Here is a 21,635-nt window from a genome sequence, read left to right as displayed (position 1 = left end):
TAGCAACCCCATGACTAAAAAGTAAGACTAGTCTATGAAAGTGCGTCTTTTCCAATCCAAATTAATCAAGGTCACCATAGCCATTGACAGTTCATGTAACAAGAAGTGCCAATTTGTAAGTTTCTGTTTTTGTCTAATCATCTACGACCTTGCATTTTACAAATCATCTCTGGCATACAAATGTAATAATGTATTTCATGCATTTTGATTAATGGCAGAATCCAAATCACTTGAGGATAGCATTATTAGAAATTTCAGACCGCAATCTAAACACAACATTATGCTTTCAGCACGTGTGAGTATATGGAATTACCCCTTTTCCCATCAATACCTACCAAACTGTACTTGGGCCTAATATAAATGTTGTCGGAAAAAGTATTGTTGCAACCCAGATGAGTTTATATGGGTCGTAGAGATAAAGGTCGTAAGGGTCGTAGAGATAAAAGATTAGGGAGCGGTTCAAAAATGACGATTTTCCTTTGCATCTAGCTGATGAATCAACTGCAAAAGGTTTTTCAGCTGCAGTTCAAATCCGGAGCCACAAAATCAGAAACATTTCTTCGGAATTAGCCAAAGTTTGTGCTTTATTCCCCTGTTCCTATTAATATTAGGGTTATTATGCAAGTGGGAAGGTTGTGGGTCTTTCTTATTAAGTAATAAAAACACATAACTGAGTAGCCGAATTGGCATCTGAAGCTCCGTTGCTTCTTTAAACTATCCAGATATATAGATTGATTTGGAAGGGAATTGCCATGAGTTAACTTGACCAGGTGTGTGCCCTCTAGTAGCATGCAACTGTTTAGTGGTATTGTGGTAGATGTCGGCATTTTTTAATCATATTTTTTAACGTGTCACAGAATCCTGGGCTCAGAAAACTCAAGGAAAAACAAGTAAAATGTGTTGCCATACATGGTCCAGTAGTCCTTAGGGAGACTTAAGCAAACGCCTGAATACATTTTAATGGAGTGATGATGGCAAAACTACTGGGTGATACTTGTCTTTTTGCATATTCACAACAGAAGCAACAAGTTCTTCGGTTGCTGGTAGTTCTTTGAAGAAGGGTCCCTTAATTTGGGATAAGAATTTGCTTGAACAGATCTTTCAGCTAAGTTTGTGCTCTGTATCATGTGAAAAAGTATTGCTTTTGTGAGTGGTTGTATATAACCTTCCTTGTGTCCCAGAAGCTTATAGTGTATAAAAGAAGACAAAATGTACTTGGTGTTAACAGCGTTGCAACTTAATCGAGGTAAATTGAAAGCAAATGAAGGTACAGTTGAAGAGGTACATACTGCATCATCAACGACTGCTCAAAATCAATTGTAAAATGATCGCAAAATGTTCAAATAACGTCTTCTCGAAACTCTGTCACAGGCAGAATATAATGCAGCAGAAACTATCAAAGGGATACTGGCTTGGCTAATAAGGATCAGAAAATGTATCATTTGTATTGCATCACTAGGCCCAGCTTCAACCAGATGACTCTTACATAAATCACCGGCGATAACCATCTTAGTGAATGGCCAAATGAACAAACAAACATTAGCGTATCACAAGTGGGATTTAACATTCACCGCTACAGTTAAAACAAAAAATCCACTAGATGTATATTGTATGTAGAACCACTGGAATATTTCCGGAGGTCCTGAATAGTCATAATGGTGTTATCTGGTAGGTTCGTTTGGTTATAGGCTAAAGGTTTCAACCAAGGGTTAAAATCGTTCTTCTGTGCTTGGGAACACAAACCCCCTTCCAGGAAGGTGCAGAAAGAATGAAGATCCACAGCACGTCATCACATAAGGAGTGTTAAGATCATGATATGGCAAAGACATTAACATTAGCCAAGTCCGGGGTGTGATAGAGTTAAATGGGAATCCTGGGGTTCATGTTATGAGCTTTAGTCATCACTGAGCCTGCCGAGTAAGTCCACCTCCACATTCGGCTACTCTGCTGTGTAGAACTCAGTCAATGGAGAGTAAACAGCAGAAGTGGTTAAAATGAATGCTCCAATGCAATGTTTTAACAAATATTATTGTGGCGCTGTTGGTGTGCACCAAAAATAATTGCCAGGAGAAACAGACAATGCACATTTATGGTTAGGAAAACTGCCAGAGTAACAATGTAGAGATTACTTTCTTCTTCCGACTAAAAGCCTAGCGTCATTAACTGAGGGACGAAGCCAGAGAACCTAGAGAACGGTGAGGACTGCCCCACTAGACAGACCCGCCTTTAGTTCCCACAAAGCCGCTGAACTACAAATGAACGAGAGAGAGAACAGTGACCTTCCCATTGTGCTTCTATCTTTACATTACACTGGCGGAATCATATCATGAGTGTTACTAACAGAATTACTTCGGGAATGGGGGACGATCATGCTAAGCACATCCCAGAAACGCCAGGATGAAGTAGTACTAGAGTTGTGGACATGGATCATGTCTGCAGCACCTGACTTTTCCAGAGGTGGGAACGTCCTTTCCTATCTTGGTAAGATAAGGTTAGGCCTCTGGGCCAGCTGGTTTGCAGACACGATCAGGCTTTTCATATTTAACACCAAAAATCTACCAATTAACAATGTATTTTGTTTTGTGCCTCCTAATACTTCCTCCATAATCTCTACCGTAAGGAAATACACCTATTCATAAATGACAGGACTGATGCTCAGAATCTATTTACTCTGCATCTGGGCTATTCTTACGATAGTGTTCTTCTCTTTGGCAATACTAACTTGAGGCTTATTTGGGCTTTACCCATGAAGAGCCATTAACCTTGTTCTAGGCATTACTCGTGTTATTAGGCTCCTTCTATGTTTGTGTTTAGGTGGCAAACTGTTCCTTTTCTGCATCTGGCTGCGACATGTGGGCAGCTTTATTTATTATACACCATAGTATAATCGTTCAAGTGAATTATTCTGTATCTGGTTAGTACTTGTAAACTGTTCGTACTCTGAATTTTGAAGGTAACAGGCAGCTATTTATTCCTCACCTGGTGTTGCTTAAGAATTGCACACGCAATAACTGGGTACCTGAAACCTCTTTATTCTGCATCTTACTGCTACCGGGAGATTCCCATATTCTGTACCTGGGTGCATCTTGTGAAATGTCATAGTCCACGTCCAGGTACTGTCTGTGAATTGTTCTATTGTGTTCTGTGTACTAACTGCAACTTGTTATTCTGCAGCTTGAGCTAAATTTGAAGCGTCGTTTCTCCATACAGGTGCTGCCAGTGACCAGTGCTACCAGTGCCCTGGCAGTCCCCATTTCTTCCACAATTGTGGTATCAGATTTTTTTTATCTGCATCTGACACTTAGCTCTCTGTTTACATAGGTTCTATTTGTGAAGCGCTTTATTTCAGATCAGGCATCCACTTTTTAAATGCTTCTACTCTCCATTATGGTGCTACCGGTGAAATATCATACCCTGCTCCAAGAAGCTACCCACTGACTGGGAGCTGTCCAAAACACTGTGATATGTTTTTCCTGCATCTGGGTGATACATGTGAACTCACCATGTCCTGCACCTGGATTATACTGGTGTAGTTGTAGACCTTTTCCTGGGTGCAATATATGAATTATTGTATTACTGAGACTACCTTTGAGTTCGTGTATCTCACAGCCAGATGCCTAAAGGTTTTTAAGCTTTATCTGAGTGAGACCTTGAGCTTGTTTTGTTGTTTCTATGTAACACCAGCAAATTAGTCTTCTTCTTGAAGATTTCCCTCTATAGGTATATATATCTCCTGGATCCAACTAGTGCTGCAACAGGCATCCATTCTGTAGTTGTTTCACTCTATCTTTATCTTATCCACATATTGTACTATTCTGCATTTAGATGTCAACTACAACTTATTTTCTGCATCCGGACACTATCTTTACCTCTTCCTGTGGCGTCCTTAATAATGATCTAAGTCTCATCTATATATTGTTTCTAATTTACATCTGGGTGCAGCTGACCGATTTATGACCTTAAGATCAATGAAATACTGGTGGTGAAATGTGCTCAAATACGCTTCCATACAATCTTGCAGCCATATATCTGCACATCTTCTTTCTGTACTCTAGTTCAGTTCCCACTGTTCACTCTTCCAACAAGCCTATTGTTACTTTATCTATGTCCTCATCCCTTTGTCTCATCCACCTAATACATGACAATTCACTTATAAGTAACCCTTCCCAACTCATATCCCCTCATACTCTTCCACTGGCTCTATCCTTGACCAGTCATCCCTACTCTTCTTATGCTTACCTCCGGTCATGTCCCTCCTCCTCCACTTTGGTCCCTAGCTAGCCCAATCCTCACCTCACCCACCCCTCCCACAAAACTTTACAGCTTCATCTCTTTCTCTTACCATCCTAAACTCTGTCACACCCACTGTACCCAAACCATCTACTTTTTGGACCAGCCCCCAATGAAGTCTCCCGTTGTTCCAAACCTCTCCATCATTCTGATCTTTTGCTCCTTCTCTCCCTCCTCCATCCATGTATGCTGCACAATACCATTTTCATTTCTCACATCTACACAGTCACCCCAGAGCTACTCAAACTCCTCCAAACCTTTCAAGCAGACTTTTTCAACCATCCATCCTCAACTTTGTGCATATTCCCCCTTTGTGAACTGCTTACGTAATTTTATGGCTCGACAACATTAATACTTCCTGGTAATTCTTGTTACACAATTCCACTAATCCACCCTTCTTTTCACAACTGCCCTCTGACCATTTCCACCATTCTCAACTGGTAGCCCTTCTGTTCCCTTCTTCAACGTAAATCATTCCACGTGCCATTCTGCTTGAACCTGTTTCATTCCTTCCCCTTACCCACTGCCTTCCCACAGTGGGGCCTGCTCTCCACTGTCTCTGTATGGCCAAGGCAGAACACACTTCTTTCCACCTCATCTTCTTTCTCACCCATTCTGAAATGAATATAGCTCTAGCCTGCTTTTGCTTTGCCTGATCACTTCTGAATAAATCTTGGATCCTCTGCACTTCTTGGTGTCATTTAAGCTACACCATATCAGTAATGAGACAATGTGGTGAAAAGGATACACCAATATATTCTTTGACCTCAAATCAAAGAATGAAATCTTCAAGCGTATATGAAGGAACTACCTGGTCCCAATTTATAAGCAGGCATATAAATAAATAAGTAGCATCTGAATTTCTACTGAATGTAGTTAGGAAACGAAAAATGAACTGTTATGTAATCTGCCTAAACGATGCAGACTGCCTGTCCCAAAACGTCATGAGGCTCCCCCAAAAATGACATACCTAGGAAACAACCATTTAGTTATTGGTTTCCTCACAGTTTTTTTGTGATGCACTACCAAATCACACTGTCTCGAAAACCAGTTCATTGATCAGATTTTGCCACAAAACTCAACAACACCCCTCTGTCCCAGTACCACCAGCTCCCTATACTCAGTATCCCCAGTGGATCCTTGTTCATACAGTAAATTCTGGCCATTCCCTCAATCTCTCTAGCTTGGTGAGTCATGTTGAACTCCTCCTTTAACATTGGTGTTAATCCCATAGACCTCAAGCATTGAAGATAAGGCTACTTCTAAAGAAAACTTGCCTTGATTCCAACTTCCAAATTAATGCCAACTGACTCTTCTTAAGTATGCTAATTGTAAGAGTGTTTTCCAGTAACTCAACAAATACTTCAGAATGCACAGCCTTTTGTCTTTGTGGGACAGTTCCATTCGTTATTGCCACCTGGGATCATCTGCAAGCCCTACTTGATGAGAATGGACCTGGTGAACGTGTACTGTCTGACCTCTTGGCAGTCTATGGAACAATTCATTCTCTTCTGCACATGTGCAGAAGAATGTACCCACCATTAGTGAACTCACAATGAATCAGAAAAAGACACACTGATCACTGTAATGTAAACAGGGTAAAAGTAAGCTGACTGCTGGCCTTTGTCTCTTGTGCACACTTATTGTGTAGCTTATTTTAGCCATGTTCTGAACACGTTGTCTTAGCTAACTAGGCCTACAGCTGTGCACTTTAACCCGCTTTCATTTTATTCAGCATTGCTTTATTTTTCTAGCAATAGCTACATTTGTGGCGCTGTTTTATTTTCTCTATCTCTTTGTTCTTTCACCTAGGAAAATATCACTTTCTTAGTAGGACATGTAGTTCACTTTGTGCTTTTTCCAATGGTACTGTCTGATAGGTTTGCCGACAAATGTGGTATGCTGTGTCTCCGGCACACAGAAACACACTCATACGTGGGGACCATTTCTCAGAATGTCAGCGGTTTTATTATAAAAACACCCTTTAGTTCCAGACACATCAGAGGGAGATTCCAGCCAGAGAATCACAACTACATGCTGATTACTGTAAGCTTCACTACAGTTACTCGCTTAGATGGCCGCGCCCTGAACCAGATAGGTACGGTGTCTATTTAGACCTCAGGCCTCTTCTTCAGGTATGATGGATGATGTTCTCCCAGGAGGAAATCCGAAGGCAGATTAGGCTTAGTATGTTGTGCTCATGCTTAGTGTAGGTGAGGGGCTATAAATCCACTCTCCTGTTTAGACAGCATGGTAAGACTGTTTTTGTGTTTTACACTTTTAGTCACATGCCTGCTCCTATTGTTTTGTTATTATCCACGTTATTGCTATGCACCTGCTTTCATCTAAGATGCAGATATTTTAAGAAATGCTTATTTAAATCTATTCTGCCTCCGCTGTCTTTGCCTGAGTGAGATCTTGGTAACTGAAAGAAAGGGATGCGATCTGATGTACCACGATTCTCTGGTGAGTCTATCTAACCATGAGCCCGATTGCCAGAATCATCTAGGTCGGAGATGGGGCGCTGCTAGTTAGCCGGAAAGCCTGGATTAGGCCGACAGGTGTCACCCAGTGTGGAATTGTAGTCTCTCCAGGCGATCCTACCTCTAAAATCCAGTAACCTCATTACCCTTATGAGAACCTACGTGACATGGTGCCACCAATATTTGGTCAGGCACGAAAAATCAGATCCTCCTAAGTATCTCTGTCTTACTGAAGGCTAAAGACACCTTGATACTATATACGGAGATGTCCGTGGTATTGAAGATTTCCTCCTCAGCTAGGTAAGTGGGACCTATCCTGGAGCTGTAGGTTGTTCAAGCTTGAACCATGAAAGGATTGATCCCCAGTTGGTATCCTTATCTCTGAACGCAAAAATCAGTAACATGGCGAACCCTCAACGGGTTGCAATAGCAGTGAATATGAGAGGCCCCCTTACTGCACATTTATTGGCAAGTGTGCTTAACGGCCCAGGGAGGTCTAGTTACATTTGTTGTAGAAGTCCATGCAGCCTACAGAACACACATTTTTTATTCTTGGATCACCTTTCCATCAGTAGATGGGAACACAAATACATTTCATAACTATACACCTGTAAAACCACCTGCACAATACAGAGCTTTTGCATATTTGGAAATACCCTTATCTTATCAAGACCACAATAATTGGCTTGATGGCACCCTACCCCATATAATTTTACCTGTTAGGTTAGGTCCGTTGAGTAATGCTGGCCTGACCTCGCCTTTATTGGTCACATATACACCACATCCTGATGCAGCAGGCTTGGCGGTAGGTAAGGTCCGCCGCTTATATACAGAGATCATAACAATATATAGATTCTTAGTACAATTTGTAATGCAAACATTAAACACAAAACCAGCACTAGCTTCTCCAGTGCAAACACATGGCATTAATCCTGCAACTGTACATTTGATCATGGGTAAAGTACCTGCCAAATGGGAGGAGATTCCGTTTTGGTTAGCTCAAAAAATAAATGCACTGGAAGCAGTCTTTCCCCATACAGGACATCAGGATAAAAATAGAATTTTGACAATGTTCTGGCCTTTCAGGATGGATCCCACAACTGAGAACTGCAATGCATGGGGCACGGTATTTACTGCGCTCTACACAACCGCACACAGTACGCCAATGCTTGGCAATCTTTCTGAGGTGTTGAAACAAATTCAAGATTAATACGGGGCAGCCCCTGCCCTAGATTTGGGGATGCAATTATTCAGTAATTTTGCCACTGTATCTTCAATCATATTAAGTAACATTAAAGGGGAAGCAGTTGCACTGACAGTGCGCATGCGGCTCCATGACGTTTCGGTACAGGATCAAGAACGTGAGCTGCCAAAGATTATCACTGAAACATATTCCAGCATAGGTCGAGATAGTCTGGGAGCTACACCGACTAAGCCACAAGTACAAGGTAGATCCAATAAGGATGCTGCCAAACAAACACCTGAGGGTTCTAAAAAACGCTGGGATAAAAAAACAACAAACACCTAAAATAGAAAGGGGAGAATCTCCGCATTCGGAGAACCCCACAAAATGGATATCACCTAAGAAATAGGGATAATATAAAAACGACTGACAGATATCAGTATACTGATACACACTAATCTCGCTCCTTTCAGGACTCATCGGAAAAACAAAGTGAGAGAGGTGGGCAGTCAGATCAGCAGACCAAGTATGTGTAACCAAGAAAGGACTCACAACGCTCTTCAGAAGTTTCTGTTAAAAAAAGAAGAGAAACTTCCAGAACAGAAAGCACAATTTAAAAAGAAAAAAATGGCAGAAGTTGCAATACGACATGTAACAGGACTGTTTTTTGTGTTTTACACCTTTAATCACATGCCTGCTCCTATTGCTTTTTATTATCCTTGTTATTGCTATCACCTGCTTTTATCTAAGTTAAAGACAGGTGTCACCCAGTGTGGAACTGTACTCAGTACCCACACTCCAGGCGATCCTATTGCCCGAATCTAGTAGACTGATTACCCTAATGAGAACCTACAAGACACACTAAAGACCTATACATTTTATAAAACCGATTTCAAACTTTTTGTTGTAGTAGTGGAAAATGTGGAACCATTAAGGGCATTAATTCACACGTGTGGCCTTCTCTTTCCATAGGTGAAATTGCAGAGGAAATGGCATGCCTCATTTCTAGAAATTTGGTCAAAGCACCAAAACAGTTCTGGAGAGATGCTGCAGTTTTGAATAAATGGACAGACTGAGCTGGAAAGGAGGCAATATTCTTGTCTGCTAACTAGCCACTGACAAGAAGTTCACACTCAGTCTCTTAATTGACAGCCAGACCAGTGGCCCCTTTCAGATCAAATGTGGCTGCTCTCCCTGAATTTGTAACGGAACTGTGAGAGGGTGACTGGATTCTGCTAATAAACTACTGTGTCAAATGATAAGGACTCAGTATCTTCCTCTTCTGGATAGGAGTAGACGGCCCCAGCAGATGATCCTCAGGGAATGAAGACAGGTTCCTAGGATTCAACTTGCTCTCATTTTAAATCTGTGAAAAAGTTGTCACTTTAAAAATATCCAAAATAGTGTGAAAGATATTGGCGATAATGCCAGAGGAGAAAACAGAGAATCATGGGGTCAGGAATGTATTTCCAATCAAAAAGTATCCTAGCTCGGTCTTGAAGCCAAGAAAATCTAGAAAATTGTTCCAAAGAGGATATATGACCTTTAAGTAACTGAATTTGTTGAGACCCTGAGTAGTGGAATAGTTAGTGGACATTTTAGATTGGTGACACTTATTGCAAATTACAGATTAATAATGTACTGGAACATGAAAGAATTCCTGAATGTGCAGAATTCAGCTCCTAAGAGAAGACCAAGGCCTCAGCAAGCTACTAAAGGATGCAAGTAACTCAGTAAGCTACTACAGGATGCAAGTAACTAAGGCAGCAAAATACATTGGGGGACATGCAGCGCCTATAATCTTTGAACTCTGGTCTTAATGCAGTGTAAAATTAATGCACTGTTTGATTATACTCCTGCATATAAAGCTATAACAACATCCACAACAATTCACTACTGTGAAATGCAAGTCCACAGTACCATTCCAGTCTATTCTGGTAGGTGGGAAAATATGAAGGGACGACTGAGACATGTAGGGGATGAACAGCAGGCAAAGCAGTACATAAGCACTACAGGTAGCTCTAGAGCATTCTGAGATAGCTTTCAAGGTGGTCCTGCTCCTATTCAATTTTAACGGGGATCTAAAAGCTAAAGTAACCCAACATGTAGGAAGCAGTGAAGTATTTCACAAAGGGCGTATTTTACTTCAAGAGTAGCAGGAGGTGTTCGTATTTCTTATGAAAGGCACTGTCCTGGTGCCAAAACAGAAAAGGAAATGAAATGTTTATTCGGTTTGTGTCGCCTGGTGAGTGCATAGGTGAAATATTTTGACGGGTTGAATGACAGCCATTTTTTGCTGTGTATTGACCCCTCATTGAAACCCAGAAATCGAGGTCGACACCCCCACTATGAATAAAAGCACACTTCTATGTTCATGAGCACATCTTATGCAGATATGTGTTCGTAAAATCTTAATTTGTGCTTGTCGGTACTTCTATGTCTCGTAAGAACATACCTGTGAAGGTTTCAGTGCATGGGTTGATTCCTGCAAGCCTCTTAGAAGTTCCAAAATCCGAGATTTTCAGTACTCCACTGTATGTATTTATTAATACATTATCCCCCTAAAGAAAAAACACGTTTTTTTTATATCATCCCATTTTTTTTTATAAAACAGTGGAAACAAATTATCATATTAAAGCCATGCATGTTGCTTGACTGAGCACAAAATAACATAAATGCAAACTCACCTATTTAGACACATGTATTAAATTAATGCACTCCAGATAAGAAGGAAGGTCAAAATCTGAAACCACCTTTGTGTACGGTTTACTTTAAAAGACAAAGGGCCGCTGTAATAATAGCTAAGACCTTGTCTATAACCACACAATAAAAAACATTTTTTTCAGACTAAGGCATTTTTTTTGCAAAAGAACTGCAAGAAACACATCTTTTCAGTTATGTTTGTCTTGGTGTTACAGATTGCTGAGCACTGCTCTGGGCTCAGTTAGTTCCATGGGGATGTTTTTTAAACCCAAAACACACAGAAATTGGTAATGAAAAGCTATTTGAAGTCGGGAAATCGTGCATTGTCTTCATTTGTAAACAGGGTGAAGTGGTCCTATTCCCTAATTTTATTATCATAATGATATCAAACGATGACATAAGGAATATTTGCCAAGCAAACGCCTGTTGCTTTCTCAGCATGCAGTTCATCTTACAGACATTTCTGGACTCAATACGTCTGACGTTAGCCATGACACTTTGATTTTACTGAAATTATGTGAAAAATGTACTTAGTTAAAGGGTCTTTCGGCCACCACTCTTCACCCATTGTTCTGTTGCTGTGTCATTCACATTTTTTTTCTGCCCATTGCACCATATAGTTTTGGGCAATGGGTCAGCCTATGTCAGCCATTGCCTAACTTTACTTTCAGTGACTGCATTTAGCCCTTTCACAAGGAGAAAATCCACACTTTCCCTTCAGTGCAAGTGTTTTTACTTTATTATTACTTTAGTATTGCCTTTGTATGTAGAGACTGACGGGAGAGGAGGACACTTTCCAACAGATGTGAGCACAGGGCACAGTTCAGTTTTATCAGTTTCTGACTCCCGCTTTTGTAAATTTCTTTTTAAGTGGCCTTTGTTCCTTTGTTTATCTGACTGTTTCTTTTTTTTTAAACCATACCAGCAGCTCACTTGAACTTTGAATACAAGCTCATGAGGGTTCTCTGTCTTTGCACCGCTGTCTGTCATTCCTTCTTTCTTTCTTCTTTCTTGTTTCCCTATTTATTTTTTCCTTAATCTAATACGTCTTTCCTTCATGCCTTCCTTTAGTCTTTGCTTTTTTACTTTTCTTTCCTTCTTTTTCATTCCTTTTTCTTTCATTGTTTCCTTTCTCTGCTGTTATTTCATTCTTACTTTCCTTCTTTCTTTTCTCCTTTTTTTGCCTTTCGATTTCCTTCTTTAGTTCCTTTTTCTTTCCTTCTTACTTTTATCTTTCTTGTCTTCTCCTTCCTTTACTTCTTTCCTTTCTCTTTCTTGCCTTCCTTTCTTTCTTTCCTCTCTCTTTCTTGCCTTCTTTATTTTCTTCCTCTTTCTTTCCGTCCTGCCTTCCCTTTTCTTTCGTACATTTCTCTTTCTTCCTTACCTTGCTCTTTCTTTTCCGTCCTGCCTTACTTTCTTACTGCCTTTATTCATTTCTTTCTTTCTTCCTTAAAGGCACGAAGCAGGCAATCAATTGGCTTTTTTAAGTCTGATGGCCAAGACCTTTTGATTTTAGTAGAATTATTACGTGTATAGCATAATTACTTACAGGGGTTTTCATTCAGACTTCATCCATTAGTCTATGGTTATGTTAGTCACTTTTTTCTTACACCCAGTCCAGCTTGCGTCATGAGGCAATGTGATGGCCCATTTCATCCATTGGCTAATTTCACTACAAGTTCTGGCTTACGGCTGTTTCACAAGGAGCGAATCCACACACAAATTAGTTCCCTTCAGTGCACGGGAGTCCTATGGCAAAAGCAACATTTATGTCTTTAGAAAGTTCTTTTATTCAGAATGATGAGGGCCCAACACCTTCATGAATAATATAGTTTTAGAAAAACCGTGATAAAACACAAATAAAATATCAAAGGGCTGGGAGCAAACACCAGACCTACTGACTTTGCAAATGCATGTTTTTAAATCACTTTAGGGACTTTTTTGAAGCAGTTGTTTAAGTACGTTCGAATCTCAAATTGACTCTGGGTCACTCTTGGGGAAGGTAAGGTTGCTAAGTCATGCACATTAATCTCCTGATACACTTATTCAGAAATGACTTACATTTAGCAAAAGAAAAAGAAAATGTTGTGTTTCTATCAGGCCCAAGCTGGCCATTGACACTCTAAAAAATGTGTATGATCATGAAAATGTAGGTCTCAAAATCTCTTCTTAGTCAAGATTTCAGCGTGATTAGCAAACACTTACATGTCTAGGTTTGTTTTAATGACCCATATTGTGAGTCAAATACTATCAACAAACAGCTTTAGTGTAACTGAATTAATTACAATGCAACACAAACGTTACTCTTATAAATGTGTTTATGTTCTATAAACTAGGTTTGCCACACTATCTCTGGAGAAGCAATAAATGACAATATTACTGAACGAGGTATGGAAATGCTGCCAGGGCTCCATCACACTAACTGACTTTCCGGGCCATTCATCTGAAATGGGCCAGATCCTTGTACACCTCAATACATACAACGTAAGAACATCCAACAAATAGTCCAGGACACCAACAGCAGCGTACTGAATTAAGTTTATGGATCCTTCAAATAGATTAAAGCCCTGATCCGGTGTACACAAACTATGGATGTTGGTAAAAATCCGTAATTTGAAGATGCTCTTAGTATTGATCATACAATTTTAGTAACCAGTGTTTGCAAGATGCATGTGGTGGCCTCGGCATGTTGCATCTTTTACTGTGTTTCATAGATGGGTCCTGCAATTGTGGTCAAATACTGCTGCTAAGTGGTACATAAATCTGTGAATTACTCTAGCAAACAAATACTACTACTGCAGGACCCATTCACTGCATGCAAACGAGAATTATGTGCAGCCCGAGTCAATACTCACTCAAGTCATCCTAACAAGAGCTCACAAATGCAACCATCAGCAAGTTGTGTATATAGGTCAACTCTTGATAGATGTACCATGTATCCACCTGACACTGAACGTGGTTGGTAGATTTCACCAGCTAGTTTGGATTGAATCTACTGAATGATGGGGCTGTTATGACCTGATGTTGTAATAATGCATCCTATCCAAGGATCTCAGTTAGATGCTGTAAGTAAGTGTCTGTGATGTGATGGAATGTTGGCTGGTGCCTGTGCTGGTAAGAGTGTCAGTTGGAGAGAGTGGGCTGAACAGAAAGGATGCTGCTCCGGGTGAGGTATTTACCTGTAACCTAAGACACTTCCTCCTAATACATCTACATCTTTAACTTACGTGACTGGCCACCTGCTTACACGGGAATCATCATGATTACAACAATGGCAACGATTTAGAAATTAAACCATGCATATGGAGACTGAAGGAACAAAAAAGCCTACCGTCAAAAGAAGAGTAAGAGCTTTTGACCGAAGTACACAGATTGAATGTGACTGTTGTAAACTTTTTCAGTTGCTTTAGAAAAACTTGCCATGAGGAGTGAACCGGCAGCATGTAAAGAGATACCGGTAGGTGAGACTGACCCTTGTTGAGTCTTTACCGGGCAGGCGTTTGCGAGCACAAGACTGGTGAACCACAGTATTATTTGGTTTAATGAGGCCAGCGCAATGTGTTGTCCACTAAGGCATTTGCGGGTCCCTGAGGGGTGGGAGAGCGCGCTTCCCCTTACCGTTGTATAGGAAGTATCTAATGAGATAGCGAGGACCCCCAAGGCTGTTCAACATTCCAGACACATAAGATGTACACGTTGCAGGTGACTAATGGATGTAAAAGCCCAGAGGCTTGAACGCGCACTACTGTGTCAACAGGAAGCGGGAAACAAGGAAATGGGAAGTTGAGTACAACGTGCTTCAGAAGCTGAATAAAGATTTTAGTGTGCACAGCAGCCATCGGATCTCGTTTGACCATGTGTGTAAGTAGAATTAAAGGCTTGAACATGCGCTTTATGTCTGCATTGTTTGAAAGACCAGGATGTGGTTACTCTGTACGGGGGCAACATGCAGTCACTATCTTTTTAACTGGAGCATTTGTAACATCTTTTAGCTTTCTGGGAGGTGCATCCAGTGGCCTTTAGTGTTGCTTTAAGAGTGGATGCTATTCCTGATGAAAAGGAATTAGGCCTCGGCAGTGCCAGTGACTACTTGAGCAACCATTAAGGTAGTGGAGAGACTGTAATTTTGTGGCAACTGGCATTGTGCTATGTGAGTTCGGGTGAGGTGTTGCTAACCGGTTGGGAGGATTTTGAACTCACTGCCAGTGAATAATCTTTTATGCTATGCTGAATTGTATTTATTTTAATGCACTGAGGGAAGTGTACACAATGCCATTCAAATTTTGTGAAATGGTATGCTAAGGTCTGTTGGTTGTATAATTCTAAGAGCAAGTATGGTTGCTTTCCTTACTTGAGGTATACAATTAGTTCAAATGTTGTGTACTTTTCCATGTGTGCTCTTGTAGGGTGTGCAGGAGGTTGGATGAGTCTGGGGTGAAAGAAACCCATTGCTATTTTCCTAATATGCCCTGTGTGTTGGGATGAGTGAGGGTTGAAAGAGACCCATTTGCAAGGGTGGAAGGACACCCATTGGTATTTTCACACAATGCCCTGTTTGTTAGGATGAGTGAGGGTTGAAAGCGACACATTGTGAGGGTTGAAACACACCCATTGTTATTTTCACAAGATGCCCTGTGTGCTGGGATGAGCGAGGGTTGAAAGAGACCGATTGTAAGGGTTAAAAGACACTCGTTGTTAATTTCACAAGATGCCTTTTGTGTTCAGATGAGTGTGGAGTGAAATGGTTATGTCCCCCTTGTCCGGTTAAAGATAAGCAGAAGGGGGTATACCCTTTAGCCTGCATAAGATATGCAGTTTAGGGTGGTTGTTGTGTGTTGCACCCTGATGTTGCCACAGTCTATCCTAAGGGTAAGGACAGGTTGTGGGGGCATGTGTGTTGCACCTTAATGTTGCATTGGTCCTCCATGTGTAATGCAGCATAACGTGGGTATCGTGTGTTGCACCTTGATGCAGTATGAGTCCTTCCTAACGGGTTAAGGTTTAGTGGGTGCAGTAAAGGATGTTTGTCCCTGGTCCTACAATGCATTTATCTGTATGTTAATTTACGAGTGTAACTGTATTTTTCTTGCTTGATGATTTATCTGTTTGAATATTTACAGAACTTATTGATTTTTGTAATTTTCATCTTACCTCCTGGTGTATTTTCATGTATTTCACTGAGGGGAGGAGCTGTGTTATGCCCCAATGTTGCTATAATGCTGATAGGTGCCTTTGTTGGCAAGAGTTTCAGTTGGCGAGAGTGAGCTTAACAGTAACAATGCTGCTCCTGGTGTGGCAATTACCTATTTACCTGTAACCTAAGAGACTTCTTCTTAAATCTACATCCTTAACCTACGTGACTGGCTACTTGACCTCCTGCTTACAAGAGAGCCAGTATGATTACAACAAGGGTCCATATCCATATTCTGCACTCATAGGAGGACTTAAGTCTGTGTTTCCTTGGCTCAAACTGAAAGCTGAGGTGAAGAAGTTGGTGTACACATTTAAATACAGAACACAGAAAGGGAAATTGAAATCGGATTGGGATATTAAGCCAATGAGAATCAAGAGAAAAGAAAAACAAAAAAAGATATGGAGAGATAACTGAAATATTGATTTAAAAAAAAAAGAAGCAGTGCATAAGAGGAAAGTCCAACATAGGAACAAGCAACTAATTAAGTCATGAAAGAACAAGCTTTATAATATTTGGAATAAAATACCCCTGCTGTAAATTCTAAGGATATTGCAAGTCACTGAGGAGTTCCATAAGCATATCAAGCATCAAGTATTTTGTTATGCGTTGGCACTCCCAGCGAACCCAACATAAATACAAAAAATTATAAAAAAAACAACAATACACATAATACAAATTATGAAATACTGAAAAGGTCATGCTCACTAGTACCATGCTTTACAATAAAACCCCAAGTGCAAATAAAATGCACTTAAAGTGCAAGTGCGAGGGATTAATTCAATAAACAAAAAAGTCTTGAGCAGCACAATAAACTAGTGTCCTAATACAGTACCAAATTGGACAGACAAATTCATATAACATTATGAAGAAATACTAGTACAAAACTTCTATCATGAATTACATAGTCTGAGTTGACACATAATATACGAAAATACTGATTCAGGAAGCAATTATATGAACGCAATTTTAAAAATATTGAAAGAACTTGAAAATTATTGTGCAATCTGTTTCAGTGCAAGGGGCAAATTAACATTGATGAGCTTCCGCCACTGAAGTTATACCATACTTTATAAATAATGGTCTTAACAATTGACGATGTAGTGTATAAAGAGAGGTACACATGAATATCATGTGATTTAGATCTTGTATACCCTGCTAAACACCAATAACAACTCGTAATAGAAGCAAATTCAACCTTAATAATAAGATTATTCTACGCTCACCATGGAGGAGATCCCATACTACGTAGAGTTATTTTTTAATTTTTTTAAAATACTGCTCTCCACAACGATATTGTTCCGTGCATGCTAAGCACAAAGCAAAATATCCCTTTTCTGACTCACTTCATACATAGTTTTTTCATATTTTTTTTTTTTAATAGATACTTAATCAGAGGTGCCATATCGTTCTGGCCAATATCAAACATATCCAGAGCTTTCAAGCAATTTGAGAAAAGAGCACTCTTCCTTCAAATTGTAGAAGATTTCAAGTTTGAAAGCGCACGGGTGGAGTCCGAATCACTATTCTGAAGATTGTTCCACCACCTCAAAACAGCTGCCATAACAAACACAGTTGTAGAGAAGAGCCCAAACTCAAGCCAGAGGGCGGAAAGGACAGCCAGCTGATTCAGATAAAAAATTTGGTGGCAGATACGCACTTCCACCTTCTCGAAAAAGGACCAATACTGCTCCTCCATTACTTCACAGACATAGCCCAAAGAGGGTGGATTTTAATCTTATAAACCGCAAAAACATGGTCAAAGTGCCTTTGCCCACAGCACTAATACTGTCTACCAAAAACTGATGCCTGGGACAATACCTTGTTTCTACACTGACTAATATAATAATTACTTAAACAATTACTAGAGAAAATGCTGCCAAGGTATGGATAAGGATAAAATTTCACCACTTCTAACCTATCATTTCCCAAAGACCAACAAAGACCTTTCCTGACTCTGCACCCACAGGACCTAAAACCAAAAAAGTTTCTCTTAAAGAGATTTATTTTCTGAAAATGTTTGTCAGCAAAAATTCTTAGTGCAACAAGAAGCCTCTGCAATCCTATTGGGGTTAAATCAAAAATAACGTCATAAAGTAAACAACTAACATTCATTACTTCCAATTTAGCATATCCCCTTTCACTTCTCCAACTCTACTGGGTAAGTCATGAATGTAGAGAGAGAAAAGGAGGGGTGCCAATAAGCACCCTTGCTTCAGACCACTTTGTGTTTCCACTTTGGTAGATAAATCGTAATTCGTAATTCCCTCCCATCAGGACCAGACTCCGGGTAGGAGAGTGCAGGGCAATAATTAGCGTGAGAAGGTGAACCGGAATCCCCAATGCAGACAATTTCCTCCACAGCGTCCCACGGTCAACCCTATCGAATGCTGTGGAGAAATCAATGAAGGCAGAATCTAAATAATTTTTCAATTAATATTTGGAGAACCAAAATATTATCTAAGGTACCACAGTTTCTACAAAAACCTGCCCATTCAGCAGGAACGAGGTTGCTACCGAAGGCCCATTCCTGAAGATGAAGAAGAATACTTTTGGCAAACAGTTTCCCAATCACATCCAAGAGGGCAATCTGCTTATAACTGGCAGGGGAGGTTTTGGTCATTTTTTTGAATAAGGATGCAACAATACTTCCCTTCCCTGAGGTCGGAATGACCCTGTTCTGATAGCAATATTCAAACAAGGCACACAGAAACAGAGCCTGAGCAGAAGTTTCTTGCCTAATAAGAGCTATTGGGAGCTCATCTGGGCCCACTGCCCCTGACGACCTTGCACCCTTAATCATACCCTCAACTCCTTACTGAGGGCAGACCAAACATATTCAGAGATAATTGCTTCCTGAATCTGTATTTTCATATATTATGTGTCAACTCGGACTATGTAATTCATGATAGAAGTATTGTACTAATATTTCTTCATAATGTTAAATTAATTTGTCTGTCCAGTTTGGTCTCACTGAACATCACTGCTAGAATCAGAAGCATATAATTGTAAAACATACTGAGTCCACTCTTCATCAGAAATGGGGATAGACTCAGCTTTAACTCTAGAGTCGCTGTATTGGGAAATTAAAGCCCAATATCTGCGTGAACTGCAGGAATAGGCAGTTTCTCTCATTTTAATCCATTTCTGGTCCTCCTCCTTCCTGCGTTCTGACATCTTCAAACTAGTTCTTACATGCTTCAGCTGATGAATTTCCGTTTGCCTAGATACTAATGGCGATTTAAACTGTAACCTTACCAAGGAATTAATCTAATGATTCAGCTTTTTTTAGCGCCCTACGGATGGCCACTAGTAGCTTAGCTCTAATGCTTCCAACTTTACTCCCAAAAGTATGAAATAAAGACAACTGCTTTTCAAACCAAAAGATTGTGTTATCTGTGGAGGAATCAGATGGGCCAACAATAGAGGCCAGATTCAGAGAGTTATTACTAGATTAAAAGATAAACCCATATTTTATTATAAACTACAGCACCCTTTATGAAATTCCAAGAATCAAACACCTTGAACTTCAAATTCATGAATACCGAATTTACACCATGACCACTTCAATACCTCAAAATGGGTACAAGCTCCAAGTGTTTGATAAGATACCACCATATAATGAATTAATGAGTGCCCTCGAGAAGAATGAAAGGAGAAGGAAGCTGGTGAATCCTGAGGGAACATACCATTTAGAGCCATATATACATTAGATCTCAAGCTCTCTAAAAAAAAAAAAAAACTTATACCCCTTTCATCTTGTCAAATTGTTTCCCAGAAAAATAGCCTCAGGGATGCATCAAACTTCTTTCTACTCAGAATTTCCAAGGGTTGCACTAGCAGGGTTCAAGATTTTTGTATTAAAATTCCCAAGGCAATAATCAAAAAACAATCTTCAGCAATACTGATATTATGTATAAAAGAAAGCACAGAAGTAACTAAGGCATCATAAGACCTCCCCAGTGGATATACACATTTACCAGTAAAATGTCTGAATGTGGCACACCTGTCATCCTGGTCAGGGATTATTTTACACAAAGACATAATTTACACGAATGGACAAACACCCTGGGATTCCAATTCATGTCACTTCTCAGTAAACTAACAATATATCTCCACTAGCATGGCCTTTTGCTGAAAATATTGCTGGGGAGGAATAACCATATAGAGAAACAAGGCAGAAGGCAGAGCTCTTTTATAAGGGTATGGAGCTGTTAGGTGACTTGCATTATCCTTATCATGAGTGCTAGGGGGTACTTTATCGCATAGAGTACCTGGTCACACCATCACCTTTTGAACAATCTACTTCAAACCTTGGTGCATAGCTCTTTCATATGAAAGTAATGTAATGTGTAAATGTAATGTAATGTAAATGTAAAAAATGTAAATGTAATGTAAATTCGTACTTGTAAAGCGCACTCCGACCCTAAGATATCGAGGTGCTGAACGCATACCGCTGTGGAACCCCTCCTGGCTTTTCCCTGTGAGGTGCCCTCTCCTGGGCAACCCCCAAGGTGAAGCCAGGCATCCCAGCGCTGTTGGGGCCGTTGTGGAGATTAAGCAAGCTATTGCCCAGAGTTGCAGAGTGTGACCCATGAATTAGATTAGGCACTGAGGCGAGAAATATCCTGTCCAGGGAAATTGAGCCAAAGAACCGCTGAGGCGGGAATTGAACCCTGGTCCTGGGCTAGATCTCTGATCAGGGTCTGCCTCTCTAACCATTGTGCCACACATCTCCACTTCTCCAAAGTGTGAACATGTGTGCAAACATTAGGAATAAAAAGAAAACATCTAGTGCAAAATTAAACACATCAAAAACCTGTTAGTTATTTATTGCAAACAGACATTAGAAACAGTCCAATAGAAGTCAGTTTAGAAAAAAAAAAAAACCTACACTAGTTTGGAATGTGTAGAAACGTGCAGGAAGATTCTCTATCTAAGGAGTGCAAAAAAATAAACATGTTATTTCTGCTTGTCAAACAAGTTACTTACTTTCGGTAACGCCTTATCTGTTAGAGACAATATCTAGCTGCAGATTCCTTACCTTTGAATTCTTCCCACGAGTCAGAATCGATCGGGAAGATTTTCATGAGCAATACCTCTGTGTGATGTTTTGTGGCATTGATTGGCTCAGCATCCGTCATCGGCGTCGTCCACGCCGGACATGATGTTGCAGTTCCTATAAAGGTACCACCCTCAAGTGCTGTCTGTTTCTTTTCATGACTTTCCACGCTAGAAGCACAGAGCCATTAAGAAAGTGGTGCATCAAAACTAAGGCCCTGAAGGGGACTCCCTGTCCCTAGAAATCAGTTCGGAAAGCAGGGATATGGGTGGCTCAGTAAGGAATCTGCAGCTAGATACTGTCTCTACCAGATAAGGCATTACCAAAGGTAAGTAACTTGTTCATCTGATAGAGACTTCTAGCTGCAGATTCCTTACCTTTGAATACATTACCAAGCAAAACCATCACCGCAGGTGGGTCTGCAAACCAAGTTCATACTAGAAAGTCCTGCATGACCAAAAAGGGAAAAGTGCCCGTCCCTACGGATCAGACTGTCCAGGCAGTAGTGTTTGGTAAACTTGTGCAGAGAAACCCACACTGTCGCCTGACAGATGCCGAGGACTAGAACTCCGCATGCTAACACAGTGGGTGCAGCTTTAGCTCAGGAAGAATGAGCATGCAAACCTTCAGGGGGTTGCTTTTTGGCCAGTGCCCAGCAGATCTTAATGTACAGTTCGACCCATCTGGAGATGGTTCATTTCTGCACTGCCCGACCTTTCTTCA

General features: G+C 40.4%; 1 protein-coding gene across 2 annotated transcripts in view; it reads right to left on the bottom strand.

Annotated features, from left to right (window-relative positions):
- MAP3K5 (mitogen-activated protein kinase kinase kinase 5) overlaps window positions 1–21,635 on the bottom strand; it is a 759,411-nt gene that overhangs the window by 118,511 nt on the left and 619,265 nt on the right. For both annotated transcript variants that reach the window (XM_069234653.1, XM_069234652.1), the window contains exon 18: window positions 10,412–10,517. In XM_069234653.1, the coding sequence (XP_069090754.1) occupies window positions 10,412–10,517 (106 nt within the window). The remainder of the gene's footprint in view (window positions 1–10,411; window positions 10,518–21,635) is intronic.

Source organism: Pleurodeles waltl, chromosome 5, assembly GCF_031143425.1.
Source record: "Pleurodeles waltl isolate 20211129_DDA chromosome 5, aPleWal1.hap1.20221129, whole genome shotgun sequence".
Taxonomy (NCBI): domain Eukaryota; kingdom Metazoa; phylum Chordata; class Amphibia; order Caudata; family Salamandridae; genus Pleurodeles; species Pleurodeles waltl.
The sequence above is the reverse complement of the archived record's forward strand: the minus strand, read 5'-3'. Positions and strand labels throughout refer to the sequence as shown.